The 21991-nt window shown below is 42.9% G+C and overlaps 1 protein-coding gene across 2 annotated transcripts in view; it reads left to right on the top strand.

Moving 5' to 3' along the window:
* The window catches only part of znf407 (zinc finger protein 407), a 427383-nt gene that overhangs the window by 175047 nt on the left and 230345 nt on the right, over window positions 1-21991 (top strand). For both annotated transcript variants that reach the window (XM_041189572.1, XM_041189573.1), the window contains exon 4: window positions 16454-16528. In XM_041189572.1, coding sequence (XP_041045506.1) covers window positions 16454-16528 — 75 coding nt within the window. The remainder of the gene's footprint in view (window positions 1-16453; window positions 16529-21991) is intronic.

Raw genomic sequence — 21991 nt, forward strand, 5'->3', positions numbered from 1 at the left:
TGTCCTAGTGCATGAATCACAAAAGGTTAGTATGCAGGTACAGCAAATAATTAGGAAAGCTAATGGAATGTTATTGTTTATTGCAAGGGGAATTGAATACAAACACAGGGAGGTTATGCTTCAGTTATACAGGGCAGTGGTGAGTTCACATCTGGAGTACTGTGTACAGTATTAGTCTCCTTATTTAAGAAAGGATGTAAATGTGTTGGCAGAAGTTCAGTGAAGGCTTACTAGACTAATACCTGGAATGGGCGGGTTGTCTTTTGAGAAAAGGTTGGACAGATTAGACTTGTATCCGCTAGAGCTTAAAAGAGTAAGAGACAACTTGATTGAAACATATAAGACCCTGAGGGATCTTGACAGTGTGTATGTGGAGAGGATGTTTCCTCATGTGGGAGAATCTAGAACCAGGGGCCAAAATTTAAAAATAAGGGGTTGCTCATTTAAGACAGAGATAAGGAATTCACCAAGGCTCCTTCGACAGCACCTTCCAAACCCATGACCACTACCACCTAGAAGGACAAGGGCAGCAGATAGATGGGAACACCACCACCTGGAAGTTCCCCTCCAAGCCAATCGCCATCCTGACTTGGAAATATATCACCATTCCTTTACTGTCGCTGGGCCAAAATTCTGGAATCCCTCCCTAACAGCACTGTGGGTGTACCTACACCACATGGACTGCAGTGGTTCAAGAAGGTAGCTCACCACCACCTTCTCAAGGGCAATTAGGGATGGGCAATAAATGCTGCCTCAGCCAGTGAAGCCCACATCCCATGAATTAATAAAAAAAAAGGAGAAATTTTTTTCAGGGGGTTGTGAGTCTTTGGAACTCTCTTCCTCAAAAGGCGGTAGAAGTAGAGTCTTTGAATATTTTTAAGGCAGAGGTAGATAGATTCTTGATAAGCAAGGTTATTGGGGGTATGCGGGAATGTGGAGTTGAGGTTACAATCAGATCATCCATAATCTTATTGAATGGTGGAGCAGGCTCGACGGGCTGAGCGGCCTACTCTTGCTGCTAATTTGTATGTTCATCTGTGTGTATGGCTTTGGCCTAACATTTCAGTATTGTAACCAACCATTCAGGAGCAGTAAACGATCTCATCTGTTACAGGTTGAATGTGTTTCCTGTCTATTTAACATACGTACCGTATCTAACCTGCCGCTTCGTAATAACTGCTTTAAACCACTATTTCCTTATCCAGAGTGGTGAGAATGTGCAATTCACAACACAAGGAACAGTTGAGGCAAATCTTATCAGTGCATTTAAAAGGAAGACATACATAAGAGAGGAGGGAATAGGAGGATAATCTGAACAGATGAGATGAAGAAGGGTGGGAGGACGTCTCATGTGGAGCATAAACACTGGCCTGTTCATGTGCTGTAAATTCTATGCAATTCTTTGTAAAATAAAGATAAATATAAAAAAAACTGAAAAAAAAGTGTAAATAAAAGTCCTTTCCAAGTCATCTTCAGGTTTAGTTTTCCTAAGTCACAGACACAGCGCTGTACACCTCGTTTTTTGGTGGTATGATAAGTTATGCAAAGTAAGGTATTCCCTGTTCAGGCACTGATATATCATGGAGTAAGCAGGGGAATCTTTCTTCATATTCCTAATCACCTTTCTGCTTTAGTCAGGGAAAAGGACAACACATCATTAGGAATGTGTTATGTATGAGACAATGATACCTGAAGGGGTTCAAGTTGCATCATGTGCTCATGAAGGACCCAGGGTAACTTATTAATTTTTCATGCATTTTATGTTGTGTAAATGCCATTAGAGAAATTACTAACTTTTGGATGGCAAACACCTGTGACTGTATTCTTTAGCTCAATTTGCTGTGATATTATTGACATGACATGTATTGGAATGGTAAACTTTTTGCTTTACTGGGAATAACAAATTATATAGATCTATGAAATAACAGCACTTCGTTAATGGATACCACAACCCACAGCATGTTAAAAAACAACGTAAAGCCTATTCTTCTCTGTCTTTCCATTTATTTTCTTCCTTTCCCATCTGATATCTTCCACTGCTTGTCGGAAAGGATTTGTTCCCTTGGCTCATGCAACATTGTTCCATTGTCAGCTGCTGAAGGCTTTGGAAGACTGCACTTCCATGTTCCTTCGTGAGAACATGGAACTTGCTATTGCATGGTGGATGAGGTGAGTAGCATACATTTAAGAGGAAGTTAGATAAACACACCATCAGGACATATTGGCAAGAATACCAATTCTAACGGGAACAACAATTTATCCTGCATCAGGGAGCAAGGAACAAAAGGACATGCTGATAGGTGAGATGAAGTAGGGTAGCAGGAGGCTTGTATGGAGCAAAATGGCCTATTTCTGTGCTGTGTTTTCTATGTAATTCCATGTAAATACAGAATACTTCTCCACAATGACATGGCTAAGCTAAGAAACTTATAACATTTACAGTATACTTTTAATTTTAGACTAACACTAACCAAATTAGTCTCAGACCAGTATCATTGAAGTGTGTTGCTCAATTGACAGATTTGATTTCTGATATTGACGATGGGCAGGATTTTCCAGGCCTGACCACCGCCCGGATTGTCCAGTCCCGCCGAAAGTCAACGGACTTTGGGCTGCTGCATCCCCTGCAGCGGGTCCCACCACAGCGGAGCCAGAAAATCCCGGCCTATGTCTCGTTCTGAGCTCTGGGGCATGCATGTTTGGAGCCGTACAAAGAGCCCTACTCGTCGGGGGCTTATTTTTAATGTTAGGCGAGCACTGGCCTAGACAGGGCTTAAAAGCAAGGAACAAAATATGGGCCGAATTTTACGCCCTGCAGATGGGCGCGTGTCCGACCCGATTGTGTGTAAAATTGCGTGAGAATGTCCCGACATCATCGAGCACTTGCGCGATACTTCGCTTGGCGGGCGTGCTTCTGACTTTTGCACGTGCCACCGATACTTAAGAGGGCAATGAAGCCCATTAACGACGCAATTGTCTCCGATTTTTCGTGGCCCGTCCAACCTTACAGACGGGCGAGTTGGCCAGGTGGCCTTTGCATTTTTCATCGGACCTCATCCAAGGGCAGGATGAAATTTCCATTAAGAAATAAAATAATAATAAATATCTATGGAACGCATTTTTATCAGCTGTATTTTCAGGTGGCTGATTGTGATGCATGGACATTTTTTTTTGCCGCTTTTTAAACCTTCATTTGATGATTTTCAAGTCTGCAGCTCCCTGAGGCGGTTGTCTGCCTCCAGGGAGCTTTCTGGCAGCGGTCACCCACGCCCGCGGAAATATCATCGCCCGCTCTCTTCCTGCCCCCACCCCGGCAACGCTGAGTATTTTCAGCGCGTGTTTCACGCTGGTTGGCCATTACTTGGTCAGCCAGTGTGAAATCATGGTCGGGGGCTGATCATGGTCATGGGTCCGTTTCCCATCAGCTCCCGGGACCGCTGATCGCGTGTGCCCACCAAAGGTAAAATTCAGGCCTATGTCTGTAAAGTTCCCAAGGGGAACCACATTGGCATTTTGTCACATTGCACCCAGTGCAAATCCCAGTAAGTGTGAAACTACCTCAAGGAGTTGGTCTCAAGTTTTACTTTGTACAGACTGCCAACCTAACTGGCAATTTCATAATTATATACATCCAAAACCAATTTACAAGGTGCTTGCCATGGGCAGCACTCGTACTTCTAAGTCAGATAGTTGTGGTCCAAGCCCCACTCCATAATCTAGGCCCAGCCCTGTACTGTTGTGGGTGCTGGGCTGGATTTTACACCCACCCCCCCCCACCCGCTAGAGGATTTGAAGGCGGGTGGACACATCAAATAGAGTGGAATGCCTTCCTGCTGCCTACCTGCCTGCCCCTGACCTATCTGAAATTTTATGGAGTGCAGGGGAGGCATTGGGCCAATTGAGGCTCTCGAGTGGCCAATTAGTGCCCCCCCCCCCTCGCTGAGACCACTGACCTTGGACTTACCTCGGCTCCTCGGCAAGGTGGGACTGCCTGTACCCCCAGCAGTGGCCACTGCTCACGGCTGACGCTGCTGGGACCTTGGAGCTGACAGCTCTCTAAGGCGTGACTTCCTTCCGAGACAGCAGTGGAAGTCTCACCTTAAAGAATTTACTGCTACTCCTAGTGTTAAAATGCTGCACAATGGCTGTCGGCCGAATCTTTAGCTGGTGAGGGATTGGCCGATTTGGCAGGCACCGCTGTGCCCCATAAAATTCAGCCTGCTGTCTTTTGGATAAGGCATTAAACCCTATATAACCTCTCAGTTGGATGTAAAAGATCTCCCAAGACACTATTTTGAAGAAGAGCGGTGGAGTTCTCCTTGGCGTCCTGGCTAATAGTTACCCTCAATCACTATCACTAAAAGTCGGGTTTACCTGGATATTATCACATTGCATATTGGTGGGATCTTGCTGTGTGCCTACTGGCTGCTGCCCTTTGTACCTTACAACTGTGACTACTCGACAAAAATCAAGCACTTGGGGACCTCCTGAGGTTGCGACAGGCAAGAAAAAAATTGAAATAAATCTGAGGTAAGTGAAAGGTTTTAAAATTAAATGGAATTAAATCAGATAAAATCAGCACCTAAGTTGCACTATAAAAATATACCGCCACTTTGATTATCACTTTGAAACAACACTTTGAGAATCCTTTCAGTTTGAAATTTTAAGTCACACTTGGATTTGATGAAGCTTATGCTTATAATTTCAAAGAGATGAAAGATCTGTTGAAAAATCATTGACCTGAAATGTTAATTAAGTTACTCCCGCTCCACCGATGTTACCTAACCTGCTGAGTGTTTTCCAGCATTCTCAGCTTTTTATTTTGGATTTCCAGCACTCGTAGCATTTTTGCTTTTGTGCTACCCTAAGAGTGAGCAGGCTGTGCTGGTGACCAAGTTTTGAAAAAAACACGCAGACTTTTTAGGTACGTTTGTAAACTATGGAGAAGGTCGAAGGATAGAATTAAAAATTATGCTAAACCTATATCGAACCTTGGTTAGATCGCACCTAGAGGAATGCATGCAGTTCTGGTCGCCACATAATAATAAGGATGTTGAGGCACTGGAGAGGGTACAGAGAAGATTTACAAGGATTCTGCTGGAAATGCGAGGGCATACATATCAGGAAAGGATTAACAGGCTGGGTTTCTTTTCTCTTGAAATAAGAAGGCTGAGGGGTGACTTGAGAGGTCTTTAAGGGCTCGCTAGAGTGGACACGGAGGATATTTCCTCTTGTGGGGAAGAGCATAATTAGAGGCCAGCAATATAGGACAGTCATCAAGAAATCCAATAGGGATTTCAGAAGAAACTTCTTTACCCAGATAATGGTGGTCTACGGAACTTAATTCCACACCGAGTGGTTGAGGTGAATAGTATAGATGTGTTTAAGGGGAAACTAGACAAGCACATGAGGGAGAAAGGAATAGAGGACTATGATGATAAATTTTGATGAGGAAAGATGAAATGAGGCTCGAGTGGAGCATAAACACCAGCATGCACTGATTGGGCTGAATGGTCTGTTTCTGTGCTGTATATCCTAAGTAATGAGGATGTAGAAAGCTGTTCATATTTTTGAAAGAATGAAATTGTCAGATTCACCGTTGACAATTTAGCAAACCTCATCAATTTTGTGATGGCTCTGAGAAATTTACTGCGAAATCTGTTGTCTCTGGAAGCATTTTATGATCCTTAACAGCTGCAGGAAGTCACTCAAAGCAACCTATATGCAAATGTTCATCTCACACTACACATGAAAAAATGAACCACATGAAACAACTTATTCTTTATGTAAATAATGTGTTGCAATTAGATTCCTGATTTTTTTTTTCCTTCGGGGGAGTGAAAGCTTTGCATTCATTACAGGATTCCTTCCATAGTTCCAAAATGCAAACCCTAAATTTAACAGTAGACTTTGCTGGTTCCATTGTAAAAGCACTTAAATGTGGCTTTTAAATCTACTGAGCTAAAGAAATTAATGCAAAAAGAAACATGCATAATTGTTGATGAGTGTTAAATATTAACGTGAAATTGTGAAAGCAGTTGACAAAATTGTTATAAAAGTCTCCCTTAGTGTCTCTTTCAGTTAACAGATTCTGAACATCTATTAATTAATTATCAGTGACTGTTTGATAACATCTGTATAAAGTCACCTCTAGCAGGTGCCTCACAGCTCTACAGCTGTATGTGTCAGTCAAAAGAAGTGTGTTTTTCGAAAAGAAGTGTGTGTTTGAAGTAATAGTTTGCTTACTGCACAAATGACACAAATCAGCAGCATCAACCGTTTATCTTTTATGAAGGAAGCTGTACAATGCAGCATTTCATTGGAGTAAATTAAACCTCTTCATAAGATAGTGCAAACACTTTGGCATGATTGTAACAAAAGAAATTTGCTTTAATGTCGTAAAATGTCCAAAATGCCCTCTTTGCAGGAACATTATCAGACAAGGGGTCTGCATTTTTACATGTCCCTGCCAGCTGTGTTCCCAGTGCACAAGCATGTAAAATAGGGTGGATGCCCACTGTGGGTGCCCACCCTGTCACCTTCCCATCCACCCCCCAGCTCACTCCCATACCCCCATGTAACTATATTTTTTATGGTTTAATAACCATAAAATGGTTAACGTGGGCAGTCAGGTGGGAGTGGTAGCCCAGTTAAGTTCTTCAAAGGGCAGGAAGGAAAGGGCGGGGTTTATCTTTGGGGGCTGCCCTTTGCAAATCAGGGGGTGGCCCCCATAAGAAACCCCCCTTCTTCCTACCCGTCTGCTCCCCTTTCTAACCTGCCCAAACCCTCCCTGTCCAAGACTCTGGACTTACCTGTTGCCTCTTTCTGCTTCCTCGTTGCAGTCCCGGCAGCTTCCACTAATGTGCTCTTGGTGCTGCTAGGACTAATTGGTCAGACTTACTCCCTAGTGAGAGGCAGAAGTTCCACACTGGCCCTGTTTAGCCCACCCTCAGTGCTTTATGGCTGTGGGGCGAGCTGGTGAGAAGCATGCCCACTTTTCTCCGGGGGAGGGTGAGCTGTCTGCACCACATCCCCCCCATAAAATTCAGCCCAAAATCTGATAACTAATCACACAAGGAGACATTAGGAGAAGTGATCAAAAACTTGGTCAAAGAGATAGGCCGTGAGGAGTGCTATGCATGAGGACAGAGTTATGAGGCAAAGAGGCTCTGGGAGGGAATTCCAGAGCTTAGGATCTAGGCAGCTAAAGGCACAGCCACCAATGATGGAACTACGAAAATTGAGGATACGCAAGAGGCCTGGATTGCACGAGTGTAGATACCTTGGAAAGTTGTAGGACTGGAGAATGTTACAGAGAAAGAGAAATAGAGGCCTGGAAGCCATTTTAGGACACCCAAGATGGTAAAGGTGATGTGGTGCAAGATTAGATATGGACAGCATTGTTAAGATGACCTGAGGTTTCTAGAAGATGGAAGCCAGTCAGGAGAGAACTGGAGTAGATAGGTCTGCAGATGACGGAAGTATGTACAAAGGTTTTATTCAAAGATGGACTGAGATAGAGTTGGTGGCAGGTAAAGTTGCAAATTTACCATTGAGACCCAGCAGCTTGCAGCATGGGAGACAGCAATTTGTGGAATAATTCTTGTATTAATAATTCCTTGCTAGAGCAATCCAAAACCAACCCCACTGCCCCATTCTCTCTCCATATTTATGCAGTTTTCCCTCAACAGTGCAATGGTCTTTGCTTTAGAACGTGGAAGAAAGGCAGCCTTTGTGATGGATAGGTCATAGGGTCGGATCTCAACTCGGGTTCGAACTGGACGACAAGGGGCAGAGTTTTATGTCCTGCGGGCGGGCGCGCGCGCACCTGACCCGATTGGGTGTAAAATTGCGCGAGAAGACATCGGGCGAGCGTCCCAACGTCACCGCGCATTAGTGCAATATTTCGCTCAGTGGGCAGGTGCAGAAGTTGGAAGCTTCAACAATTAAGAGGACAGTTGAGCCCATTAACGGTGCAATTAACTCCGATTTTTCATTGCCCGTCTGACCTTATGACTGGTGAATGGGCAAATCGGCCAGGCTGCCTTTCTTAAACCTCATCTAAGGGCGGGATAAAATTTCCGTGATGAAATAAATGTCAATTTCTGCGGACAGCACTTCTATCGGCTATATTTTCAGGTGATTGATTATGATGCATGGGCACTTTTTTTTAGCTTTTTAACCCTTTTATTTGATGATTTTCAGGTCTCCAGCCCCCTGAGGCAGCTGTCTGCCTTCAGGGAGCTTTCTCTCAGCGCTCACCCACGCCCGCGGAGTCGTCATCACCTGCCTTCTTCCCGTCCCCACCCCGGCAGCGCTGAGCATTTTAGCGTGCGTTTCACATTGGCTGGCCTTTAATTGGCCAGCCAGCGTGAAATTGCAGCCGGGGGCCGATCGCGGTTGGCGGTCCGTTTCCTGACCGCTTCCGGGCCCACCGATTGGGTGCACCTGCCAACGGTAAAATTCAGGCCAAGGTTACAAACCGTCTAGTGCAGCTTGAGACACTGGCCAGGCTGGAGTCAGTGAGTTGTCTATTATATAAGATAAAGAACATTATATGATGAATGTGAGAAGAAACGGGACAATGGTCCAGTTTTGGTTTAATGAAAGAGAAAGTGCAGAAGTTTCCAAAAAGTAATGGTTTCAGAAGGTGGGAAATATCAGTTAACCCAAAAGACAAAGACATTTATTCTAAAGCAAGTCCCCAATGTGATGAGTTCATCAGCTCACCAAATGTCAAAGCCCAAAGTCATCGGCGCCCTCCATTATTCTTGGACAACCTCCAAAGTTTGGTGAAAGATGGTCAAAACTCCTTCCAAAACTATTCAAAATCTTGCTATCCATCTTCTTGATGGACTGCATCCCATCTTGACTGCACCCACCTTTCTATGCTAAATAAGTTGGACTTTTTTTTTCAGTCCTGCTTCCAAATACTGCCCAAAAGATGGGTACAGAAAAAGTGGGTAGTGTTTCTGCAGAAACTTCCTCTGTGGCTTATCAGATGTCTGCCCTCAAGGAGGTTTGAGTAATGTAAGTATCGTCTGGCAATGTTCTGCTCAGATTTCTTTCAACGCTGTCTGATGTGGCTCATGTGCTCCCATAAGCCTGGCTTTACCCATTCTTGAGCCTTTGGCCTGTACAAATCCCAAGGTATGGATTGCTAAGATCAGTCTTTATTTTTGACCTTTTGAATAACAAGTAGTTTTGCTGTTTGAATAAATAGAGAACCTTCATAGTCAAACCAAAAAGCTTCCAAGAGTCTTCAATTGTATATCAGTCTCATTGAAAAGCTGGAATGCCATTTTGAGTTGCATATGGCTGCAAACATTGGATCATAGTAAATCCACCTCCAGCATCTTGTCACAATATCTGTGCATCTTTTTGTCAAGAATGTTGGTGATAATACTGGTCATCTAGTTCTACTTTGTAAGGATGGTTCAACTCTTCGCCGTTACAATATTTAACTTCTTATTTAGGTAATTACATCTAAACCTGTATCAGAACAAACAAGTGAAAAAGATTGTTGGAAAATGTTGGAGAGAGGCTGGAAAGCTATGTTGCTGGCTTATCTATCAACCTAAATAAGCTTGATTCATATGTGTTTATTTGAGTCTATGCTGAAAGTAGTGTATTAGAATCTTCAGGAAAGTCTTGAATTGTTCCTATTTGTGAATGTTGCAATTATGTGGTCTAACTGTGAATATCAGCCTTTACTGTCAGAAGCGCCTGCATCCCTAGTGGGCTGAGTTTGCTGATGCTTGGCTAAGATATCAGATTGAGTGCCTCACAGTGGCAAGAGTTAATTCGTCTTAATGACGGATGAAGAAGATATAACTCTTGATGGGGAAACAACCCTTCAGGGATAGTACGTCTATGGGACAGGTGATATTGAACTACACTGTAGACTGATACAATCCAATCTCAGCCACCTTCTGACTGAAGGAGAAGAGAATGGGAGTGGTGTGGTGATGGGGCGGAGAAGAGATTATTGTTTTGGAGCTGCACACATGCACAGCTGTACATATATTTTTTTCATTTTATGTTGAAACATAAATTAAAAATTTATTAAAAATTTAATTAAAAATCCAACATTGAATAGAAAAAATTTTTAAACACATTTTTAACATGTCCCCCTTCATGTGACTCAGTCACATGTGGGGACATGTTTATAGTATTTGTAGATTTTTCATTTTGAAAATCTTCAGCTCCCAGAGGCTGCTCTGTGCCTTCAGGGAGCTTTCAGTGAGCGCACCCCCGCGCATGGACAAACTTCAGCGCTCGCGCTCCTCCTGCCCCCACCCCGGCAGCGCTGAGGCTCTCAGCGTGCGTTTCCAACGCTGACTGGCTGTTAATTGGCCAGCCAGCATGAAATTGCAGTTGAAACCCGATCGCGGGCGGTGGACCGTTTCCTGGCTGCTCCCAGGCCCGCCCACTCAACGAGGTGAAAATCTGCCCGATTAAATTTGCGTGCTCTAGCTAATTGGATTATCTTTGCTCATTTCGAATCTGAAACTCTGTACTCTTTGCAGCAAGTGCCCCTAACATAGTTTCATAACACTGCTGATATTACATGGAATCTTGCTAACCATGCTTAGTTCTGTGTTAAAACTAAAATGAGATACTGAATGCTACTTCAGAGTTTTCTTTTGCACACACTGTGCATTTTGGAATGGATGTATAATATGATGAATATTATCTTTTAGCACATGATAGGTATGTACATGAAGGACAGCTACATTTAAAACAATCACAATAGCTTTTACAGCTCATGTTGCCTTCTAACTTTTGTGATTTGAGGAATTCAATTCTTTTTCCTTTTGATCTTTTCAAATTCTCATTGGACTTATAATCGCAGTCGCACTGTGTGATCTAATTATAATGTTAATTGTAATACAGATGTTTTATTTACAATTATGATGTCAATTGTAATATAGATGTTTTAGTAGCATCAAAAGCAACAATTAAGTTTATTTTGTATCCATATTGCTGTATGAAGTTAAAAAGATCAATATATACTGCATCTTCTTAATAATATTGTCTATTGCTGGCTGTGTGGTTAATCAATTTGCTAATGCCATTGAAGTATGTAAGGCTAGGAATATAGCACAGTGGGAGAGTGTTTAGGAGGAATAATGCTCAATGCTATTGAGTAGGAGAATACATCTTCATTCTCCCACCCTGCTGCATGGGCTGCTTCAAGCTTTGGAATGCTAATCAGAAGTTGTGGGTTTCGTGGGAAAGTTTCCAGGTGAGTCTGTTTTCAAAGGTAGCTTGCAACCCCCGCCCCAGCATGTGGATGCTGCAGACATTAGTGAGAACAGCCAGCCTACCATTCTCGCAGTAGAGGAATCTGTGCAGATCGAGCAAATGGAATGACAATCGGAAATAAAATTACCAATAAAAATACTTGTAAAAAGTAGAATACCTGCCGTGGTGCCTCACTGTATGATTCTAAAATGTTATGATCTATTATAAAATGCACATTTACAGATATTTACATTAGGTGTTAATTGACTAATTTTGTGAATCATTTTGACTTCTTTGCTCTGAATATGAAAAAGTTCCATGGTTGTAGGTGCATTATTTGCAAACGATCATCAATGCACATTGATGACTAATTTGGCTAAACAGAAAAATGGTTGTGAAAATTTGTCAACCAAAAAATAGCTGCTTTGATTTACTAGTCAGTAAACAAGTCTACAATTTTTTGTTAGTGACAATCATTTCTTTATACCCTCTGAGTTCATGCATACTCCATGATTTGTTTCAAAATCTGAGATTGGAGACATGTTAAATGTTGTGTCAACTTACAACTTGACTGCAAGGTATTGATTTAAAGTAAGCATGTTAGTTTACAGATTTTGACAACTTCTGCCATTTTTGGTGCCTCTGTTTGAATGTCACTAAAACCACATGTTGTATTGATTTTTTTTATATTGTATTCATGTCAATCTAATGGCTGGCGTAAAATTACTGACTGAAGTGAGATCTCTCTGTAGTGGCAGCGGTATGAAATGTGGAGGTCTGGCATTTGTTGTGGTAATGATGGCGAAAATGTCAGTGTTAGCAACCATTACTCCACTGAAACTGATAGCAACTTTGAGACTTGGCAAATCTGCAGACTAACATGGAAATCCAGAAGTTGCTGTCAATGAGTCGGTGCCCCAGCACAAGGTGCACTTTCGAGGTTCCCACAGGCTGCAGTGTCCATTGCAATCGTGATTTGGTGAACACATGCACTCATAAAAATGCTTGAAAAAGTTCCACCTTGTTGAATGAGGTGTAACTGGGTTTTTAACAGAGTGCTAAGTTCATAATTACTTCTAAGCGCTGGCCTTGAAATTGGCTATTTTTATATTTGTGAATGTTAGATTCCTCCACAATTATTAAAAAAAAAAGTTCCATACTTTTAAAAACATAGGGAAAAGTTTTCCCCCCATTGAGGGGGGAAGTGCAGGAGCGGGTGCGGGCAAGCTCGCCTCCGATCGGCGCCCCCGATTGGGGGTGCGCCACCATTTTACATGGACAGACCAATTAAGGCCCGCCCAGCTTGATGTCCGCCAGGAAGTGCTTTGCGCCCTCTGTGCGGGCAGTTGGGGGGATTCCCTGAGTCAGGGAAAGAGTGCACTGATCTCCCTGAGGCTTAGTGCTGCCTCAGGGAGATCGGCTCCAAATTTAAAATTGTTAAAGAGACAAAAACAAAATTTCCCTGACGTGTCCCTTCATGTGCCACTGTCATATGAGTTGGGACATGTCCATCACTTTTAGTGAAATCTTTATTAAATATTTAAAAACCCTCCTTAAACCTCATCCCACCCGTGGATGAGATTTCATGCTTTTTCTTAAGCCCGCCAGGGCTCCCGGCCTGCCTGCCAACCCTAAGGTTGGATGGGCAGGTCTATTAATTATGTTAAATACTTTTTAAATAGCCTCAATAGGCCGTTGACAGGTCCGCAGGTGCACAGCTGATTCAGCTGTGCCCCCACCGACCTGAACATGGAAATGACCCGGGGTGATGCCGGGAGTCCTGCCCGACGTCACTCCGCATCATTTTGCGCATCGGCGAGCAGGCCCAGTCCCTGCTCGTCGACCGGAAGATCCTGCCCATAATATCTTTGCCTTTATTGAAAGTCTATTTATCTTTATTTTAGCTTCTATCATAATACGCTCATGCATTTATTGCGCTACCTGAAAATTTAAACGAATAGCAACCATTGACGACACTCAGAGCCCTCACCACTATCTCCCTCAATACCTATGCTGTTGCTATATTATCAGCATACTTAGCCAACATCCAGTACTGGATAAGCAGGAATTTCCTCCAATTAAATATTGGGAAGACTGAAGCCATTGTCTATGGTCCCTGCGATAGATTCTGTTTCCTAGTCTTCGACTCCATTCCTCTCCCCGTCTCAGATTAAAGCAGACTGTTCCCAACCTTCTGGGAGAATTTTCTCCCCATCGTGGGGGCTGGGTGGGAGCTTGCGTGCAGCCGATTGCCGCCCACGATCAGCTGCATGCCGCCATTTTCTGTGGGCAGGCCAATTAAGGCCCGCCCAGCATGATGTGCACCCGGAAGTGTTCAGCAGTCCCTATGCGGGTCAGGGGAGGAGGGAGAGTCGGGGCCTGCGCTCTTTTGTGTGTATGCACTCGAAAGAGCACAGAATTCTTCCTGAGGCACGGAGCTGCCTCAGGGAGATTATTTTCATCATGAAACCATCAAAAAAAGGGATAGAAAAAGTTATTCAAACATGTCCCCTCGCGTTACAGTGTCACATGAGCTGGGACGTGCCAGTGAATTATAATAAAAAACTTTATTTGATTTATAAAGCCTTCATGAAACGTCATCCTGCTCGTGGATGAGGTTTCATGATAAATGCGAAGGCTGCCTGTGCTCTTTGCCTGCCCGCCAACCTTTAGCCCTGTTAGTTGTTTCAATTGGTTGTTAAGCGGCCTTAATAGGTCTTTGATGGTTTGGTGGACATGCAGCCAACTCCAGTGTGCGCCTGCCGAACTGAAGATTGGAATGACATTGGGACGCGCGCCTGACATCACCGTACGTCATTTTATGCATTGACAAGTGGGGCCTGCCCCTGCATGCCGACCAGAAGATTCAGGCCCTTGGTGTTCTATTTAAGACCTCCATTTCTGCCTCCATAACGTTGCTTGACTCTGCCCGTGCCTCAGCTCATCTGCTGCTGAAATCCTCATTCGTGCCTTCTTTACTTCTAGACTTGGCTATTCCAGGATGCTCTTTCACATTCTACCCTCTCTAAGCTTGAGGTCACCCAAAACTCTGCTGTCCATGTTCTAACTCGCAACAAATGCTGATTATCTATCACCCCTGTGCTCACTGACCTATAATTGTCCCTGGTTAAACCAAGCCTTGTTTTAAACATTCTCACCCTTGTGTCCAAATCCTTTCATGGCCTTGCCCCTCCCCATCTCTGTAATCCCCTCCAAACTCACAACCTTCTGAGACCTGTGCACTCATCTAATTAGCCTCTTGAGCATCCCAATTTTACTTGGCTCACTATTGCTGGTCAAGCCTTCAGCTGCGTGGGCTCTAAACTCTGGAAATCCCTAAACCTCTCCGCTTCTCTACGTCTTTTTTTCTCCTTTGAGCTGTTGCTTAAAATCTACCTCTTTGACCAAACTTTTATCACCGTGTGTGGCTTGGTGCCAAATTTTTCTTTAAAACACTCCTGTGAACTGCCTTGGAAAATTTTATTACTTTAAAGTCACTTTATAAATGCGCGTTTTTGTTCTGCTGTGATGGGTTTTAAATGCATTTCAGTTCCTGGTTTGCTGTGTGTGAATACTTCAATTTGATTGGTTACCTGCCTGCTTGCTGACATCAGTGCTGCTGCACGCCAAGCCTTCCTCTTGAACCATTTATGGCACAGAAGGAGGCCATTTGGCCCATCCAGTCCATGCTGGCTCTCTGTAGGACATATCAGTCAATCCCATTCCCCTGTTCTATCCCCGTAACCCTGCAAGTTTATTCCCTTCAAGTGCCAATCCAATTTCCTTTTCAAATCATCGATCCTCTCCGTTTCCACCACCCACGTAGGCAGGAAGTTCCAGGTCATTACCACGGGCTGTTTAAAAAATGTTCTTCCCCACACCCATCCTGTATCTCCTGCCTAATGCTTCCACTAGTCCTCATACCATCAGCTAATGGGAACAATTTTTCCTAGTCTACCTTACCTGTCATAATCTTGCACACCTCTATCTGACTTGTCACCCGATGTAAACTTCTGTTTTGGGGATCTCTTGATCCTTGTGGGCAGTTTTCTTTGAGCTCAGTATTAAAAGCCCTTGATTTATCACTGACCGCAAAACCTGGGCCATTGTTTCTTCTGAGCACATTATATTGAGGCCCATCCTGGGTTTTGATAAAACCTGATTGTTGAGCAATGAGGCATTTGAAAAATTGGCATCTCAAAACTTTCCACTTGTGTTTGTTTCGGAGTGCGTGTAGTTACAATATTGCTGAAAAGAGAGACATATTGCCAAACATTTTTGCTTGCATTCATTAGGACAAACACAAGAATGCCAAATTTCAAGTGATCAAAACAATTTATACTACTGGAGAAAAGGGTGCTGATTGGTTGGCCAGTCGACTGTGGCTGTGGCGTTGCCATGGAAAAAGCCACAGGAAACTCTAGGCTCCGCAGGTTCCTGGGTAATTCAAAAAAGGTGCAAGGTTTGAACGCATTCCTTTTGTTTGCTGAGAGCGGGTCCTCACTTATGAATATATGTCACTTCTAACAAGTGTAAATGAGCCACATTATGAGCTCAACTGGTTGTTAGTTGGTTATTAGTGTAGCTATTAGCGCACCCAGGATTTTTCAGCAAGATCGCGGAATGAGGTTTTGTTTTGCATTTTGCAAGTGTGGGTTGGTTGAGCGTGATCTGTACTTTGCCTTTTACGAGCAACCGAAACAAAATGCTGTTTGATTCGATTAGGCAATCATTGGGACAAATGGCTTACGTATCTGGCATCGCACCAGCATGTAAATTCATACACAGCATTGCTCGATTGTATGGTAGGCAGTATGTCTTTTTGGAGTGGTGGCAGCATCCTGTTAGTGGAAAGTACCACTCATGTAGCCACTGCATTGTAGCAGCATGAAACAATATTTCAGTAATTAACAGTAATTACAACAGACCCACATGGAGGAACATTAAGTGAGCAACTAGTGAGAGCTGAGGTCACAGATTGTGGAGGCTCATCTGTATTCATGCCGTTTGTAATTGGTGGGTTTGGGGGATTGAACCAAAACAAGGAGTAATGAGCCTTTCATAACGTGTGAGTTTGTAAGCCCCATTTCTACTTTTCTACAGTACTTTTCCACTAGTCCCTTTCATCTCCTTCCCTATAGCACAAGCATGTGTCACAGGCTAAAGTAGAAATGAATAAAACATCTGTTTTTGATTTCTTTTCCAGGTGGGCCTTTGTTATGAAGAAACATCTTAGCACCCATTTATTGGGCAAACACGGCATTGGGACTCCAAAGGAACGGTAGGAGAACTGGCTAATAATATTTGGCCATTTAATTTTCTTTGCATTGCATCACTTCAGATCCATATCCAAATCCAGTTTACAAAAGTTAAAGGCATATAATTTTAAAAAAAATTTCTGTTTGCCTAATGAGCAAACCCTCAAGACCAAACCAATTTGGGTGATTCAGTATGTTTGTAGGTCGATTTAATGGCCTGAGATTTCAGCCATCTATATTCGTTCAACCTTTCTATTTCTGAACATGATGAGGGACCATTTTAATCCAACAATGCCGGGTGGGAAGCCCATGGCCTCATGTGGAATGCCGATTTTACAAGCACCCCCCACACTCGCCCAGCATTGCCCTCCATTGACTTCAGTGATACTTAATGATTTATTTCAAGATCTGAGACTTATTAAATGCTGTGTCAACTTGCAACTTGATCTCAGGGAGAATTAAATTTGAACTGGGTGTAAAACCAACGTTGCACGTAATTTCACCAGTTTCATGACGAGCCAGTTAGATTAAAATTGACCCTGATTGGTCTTCCACGGGGATGTCATGTGCAGCTTTAGAGCTCCAATAGCTCAAAGTTGAGTGCAGCAAGCTAGCCTTTGTGACTACGATGACTGGAAATTTACATAACAGTCCCATTAAGTACTAATATGTATCTATTTAACTATCGATAGTCGCGGCTGCTGCATGTTTAGTTATAGTAAGTTTAAATGCAATCACATGGTTAATGGTTCTTTGCATTTGTAACTAAAAGTCTAGCCAACCTGTATTTTCTTCTATAATATGTTAGGATACAAACAATTTTTCATGAGAACATTTTGTCTTTAAGGAGCAACCTGTTCATTTGAATTTATCAGATTAAACAACAATTGTTCATAATTTACCAGGCAAATGTGGTTTCCTACAAAATTTTAAAGGTAAAAAAAGTTATTGCAGCCTATTGCTGTATTTGAAAAACTGCTTCCTATGGAAATCTTTCTCAATAAATTTACTTCGAAATAAATTTACTTTTTCCCAATAAGGTTCAATAAAAGGAAGAGTGGAAAGAGTATTTTATTTGCAACCAAATCAGCTAACATGTGAGAGTTTACTTTCCCTTAACTGCATGGTTTTCACACAGGTGTTTTGAATACAATAGTTTTGGTACTGCAGAGGATGACATATTCTTTGGGAACAGCGAAAGATAAAGAAATTTGACATGTTTATGCAATCTATTCAGTATCAATAACATGTGCAGAGAACAAACTTTTTAAGAAACAGATTAACGTGTTTAACTATAACATTATGGTGTCTCTCATGGACTGCAAGGTAATATTGTGCTTTTGATAGGTTTTGGCAAATACAAGTCAAGGCAGGAATGTAAACAGTATATAGTTCTTTTCAACCAAAGTGAACAATGTCAGTGCTGATAAATGGAATATTTTCACCATTGGAACACCCTATAACACAGTATACTGTAGGAATGTGTTCAATCTTGATTGGGTCTGGGTGAAATATATTTATTTCTGTCCTGCCATCTAAGGACTGCCCATCTCAGGTGATACAGATGGAAGCATGCATAGAGCTGCAGGACCTATATTCTAACTTATTTTGTTTTGCTTTCCATTTGTGAGAAGGTTCTCTAAGCCACTGGTTCTCAAACTGTTTACAAAAGGGGTCCTTCAACCAAATGGATTAGTAATGATGAATTCCCCACCTATATTATAACACCATGCAATAGTCTAAACACAATGGGCAGCGTTAAGTAAAGCGGCAGCCTGGGAATGAGGGGGTCACTGTTTAAAAATAAGGGGTTGCTCTTTTTTTTAATTTATTCATGGAATGTGGGTTTTGCTGGCTGGGTCAGCATTTATTGCCCATCCCTAACTGCCCTTGAGAAGGTGATGGTGAGCTGCCTCCTTGAACCACTGCAGTCCATGTGGGTAGGTGCACCCACAGTGCTGTTGGGAAGGGAGTTCCAGGATTTTGACACAGCGACAGTGAAGGAACAGCGATATATTTCCAAGCCAGGATGGTGAGTGGCTTGGAAGGGAACTTCCAGGTGGTGGTGTTCCCATCTATCTGCTGCCCTTGTCTGTCTAGATGGTAGTGGTTGTGGGGTTGGAAGATACTGCCTAAGGAGGTGAATTCCTGCAGTGCACTTTGTAGGTGGTACACACTTCAAGAAAGAGATGAGGAGAAATCTTTTTCTCTGAGGGTTGTGATTCTTTGGAACTCTCTTCCTCAAAAGGCAGTGGAGCAGAGTCTTTGAATATTTTTAAGGCAGAGCTAGATAGATTCTTGATTAACAAGGGGGTGAAAGGTTATCAAGGGTCGGCAGGAATGTGGTGCTGAGGCTACATTCAGATCAGTCATGATCTTATTGAATATCAGAGTAGGCTCCAGGGGCTGAGTGGCCTACTCCTGCTCCTAATTCACATGTTTATTCTGGTGCCCTTTCTCTGAGTTTAAATATGTGGTACTTAATTATTTAAAACTTCACCTTTCTTGCACTGGGTTGAGCTCACCTGGTGCCCATTTCCAGCCTTTGTAATCACGGGCCTACCTGTCGACATTTCTGGTGTTCTCAGTGTTCCTCCATGCTCGTTGCCTCCAAGGTGAAGGAGCCAGCCCTGCACTGCAATCCGCTCACACCCTCTCAGTTCGTGCCTAGCTCACCTCCGGCTTCTGCCGATTTGCTTACTGTTCACCCACAGCACCCTGAACGGTTGCCCACCTGTAAGGCCTGCACTGCTTGAAAGTCTCTGAGGCATCCCCAGGGCCTGTGGAACCCCCCCCCCCCCCCCCCCCCCCCCCCCCCCCCACCTCAAGCTTGTAAACCACTGCTCTCAGCTTCCTTTTTCCTGTCCTCCCATAGATACTGTAGAAGGCATGCACTGACCATGTGAAACTAGTCAGCCAGGCGTTCAGGTAATATTGATATTGAGCGAAACCAGTGTTCCTTGACCTCCACAGGCAGAACATGCTTTTGCAGTGGAGAATCAGATTTCATTCCTGGAGCTGTTGGAATGCAGTATTTCTGGGTCATCTTCTGAATCAAGGTCTTCTGTCATCGGTGGATGGGAACCTGTTCAGTTCGAAGTAAATTTCCACTATTTAGATTTATGATGTCAAACAGTAGACGTGCTATGGCACGTGGCTAAGTTCATTCTCCATGCCACAAGTTATATTGTGGAATATCTGCAGTGATTGTTTGACTTGTGTCTAAAGCTCAGTTCCGTTTGACCAAATGCAGCTGTCATCTTGACCTTTCATGAGCCACTAGTGTCAGCTTTGATAGGCTCTCATTTTTAAAAATTTGTTCTCAGGATGTGACTGAGGTTAAGACTGTATTTATCGTCCATCCCCAGTTACCTTCTGAAGATTTTAATGGGCGTTCTTGAATCGCTGCATGTTGGTGAGAGGGAAGGAGTTACAGGATTTTGAACCAGCAGCAATGAAGGAATGGTGGCACATGTGCAATTCAAGAAAGTGTGTGGAAGTGGTGAATTGCAGATGACACTGTTGTCCCCATGGTGCTGCTACCCTTGCCTATTCAGTGGTAGCAGATCTGGACGACATAGTGGAGCCAAATTGGCAAGTTGCGGCATTGCATCCTGTAGGTAGAATATACTGCAGTGTATACTATATATATCCGTGCACAAGTCAGATTTTTACGACCAATTTTCTAGGCCAAAAGTCACGGGGTCAACTTTAACGATCCAAAAAAGACTGTAATGAACCATAGTAATTAAAATTTTTCATTCATAATCTGAACACTTCAATAATTTGCATAAATAAAAACAAAATTTAAACTTATAAGTCTGTTTACTTACCGGTATTCATTTTCATTAGTATTTATACATTTACAATGAAATTGAACCTTAACATCTCTGGGAGTATATTTTGCTTCTGAAGTTTTTGGGCTTTGATCTCTGAAAAACTAGGGCTGACTTTGACTCATGGTGCATAAAAAATTACATTTTTTTGAGCCAAAGACCACGGGTTGACTTTTACATGAGTGTGTACGTTTAATGGCAGGGGAGCCAATCAAGCACACTACTTATTCCTGGAAGATTGAACTTCACAAGTGTTGGTGCTGTCACTGTAGTGATGCTGGTGAGTGGTGATCATTCTGTCACACTTAGGGCTAAGATAATTGGCCTCCAACATCCACCAACATTTGTGCTTGGTATGCCTTCAGCCCCCTGTCCCTAGCTTTTTTAGCTGCTAGACATGTTCTGAATCTATTCCACTCACTATGATGATCATGAAAACAGCACAATAGACTATGTCTTCCATGTGAAGATGGGACTTCATCTCCACAAGGATTGTGCTCCTGTCACTCCTACCAATACTATCATGGATAGATGTATCTGTGACAAATAGAATGGCTAGGATGATGTCAAGTAGGTTATTTCTTTGTGTTGGTTCTCTTGCCACTTCCCATAGGTCCAGTCTGTAGGCTCTGACTTTCAGGACTGAACGAGTACAGGCAATGGTGACACTACCAAGCTACTCTTGGTTTGGGGCATTGTATTTTGGTTGGAGGATTTCATTCTGTGGCCCTGCAACTTTTAGTACTTTCACCAAGAGTGGTGTTCAACATGGAGAAACACTGATTCATATGAACATACAAATATTCATATATTCATCAGCTGAGGGAGGGCAATGGGTGGTGATCAGCAAGAGAAACAGAACATACCCAGGGATAGAGGACTCTGGGGCTTTGTCTGATAAGCATGACTCTGTGAGCCTTCCTGGTCTGTGGGACAGCACTCCCAACTTTGGCACCAGTCACAGATATGAGGGCTTTGCTGTGTTCTCTGGGCTGCATGTATCTTTGTCGTGTCCTGATTCAAAGTCAGTTGAAAGTGAAAACAGGTGGCCAACCTTATTCTGTCAGTTTTCCATAGTGTGGGTTAGGTTAAAATTATCCCTTAGGTCTCTTTTTTCTTCCCTCTTCAGCTTAACGCATTTTCTAAAGTTTATAAAACACAAAACTAAAGCTACACCATGTGCAAAATTAATTAATTTTCTCATTCTTTCTCTCACATGCACAGCCCCTCTGTGTTTTAAAAACCCAATCAATATAAATTAAATCATTAAAGCATTTGAAATTTTTTCCTCTTGCTCTTCAAAATCAGTTGAAAAAAAGCCATTGAATAGAAAGGACTAGAAAAAATATTCCATTATTATATCTGACTGACTTATCCCAGAAATTGGGAACATTGCAAATAATTAGGCTGTACAATCCAAATTCAACTCACTGGATCAAAGTCCTGACTAAAATATTGTGTGGAATTTTTGGAATGGCTGTCAGCTGCGATCGGCGGGCCCAGGAGAGCTGGGGAATGGACCGCTGACTGCGATCGGTCCCTGACCACAATTTCACACTGGTTGGCCTATTAATCACCAGCTAACGTGAAAGGTGCACTGAAAGGCTCAGCGCTGTTGGGGTGCGGGTAGGAGGAAGGCGAGCGCTGAGG

Source organism: Carcharodon carcharias, chromosome 6 (genome assembly GCF_017639515.1).
Source record: "Carcharodon carcharias isolate sCarCar2 chromosome 6, sCarCar2.pri, whole genome shotgun sequence".
In the NCBI taxonomy this organism is placed as follows: domain Eukaryota; kingdom Metazoa; phylum Chordata; class Chondrichthyes; order Lamniformes; family Lamnidae; genus Carcharodon; species Carcharodon carcharias.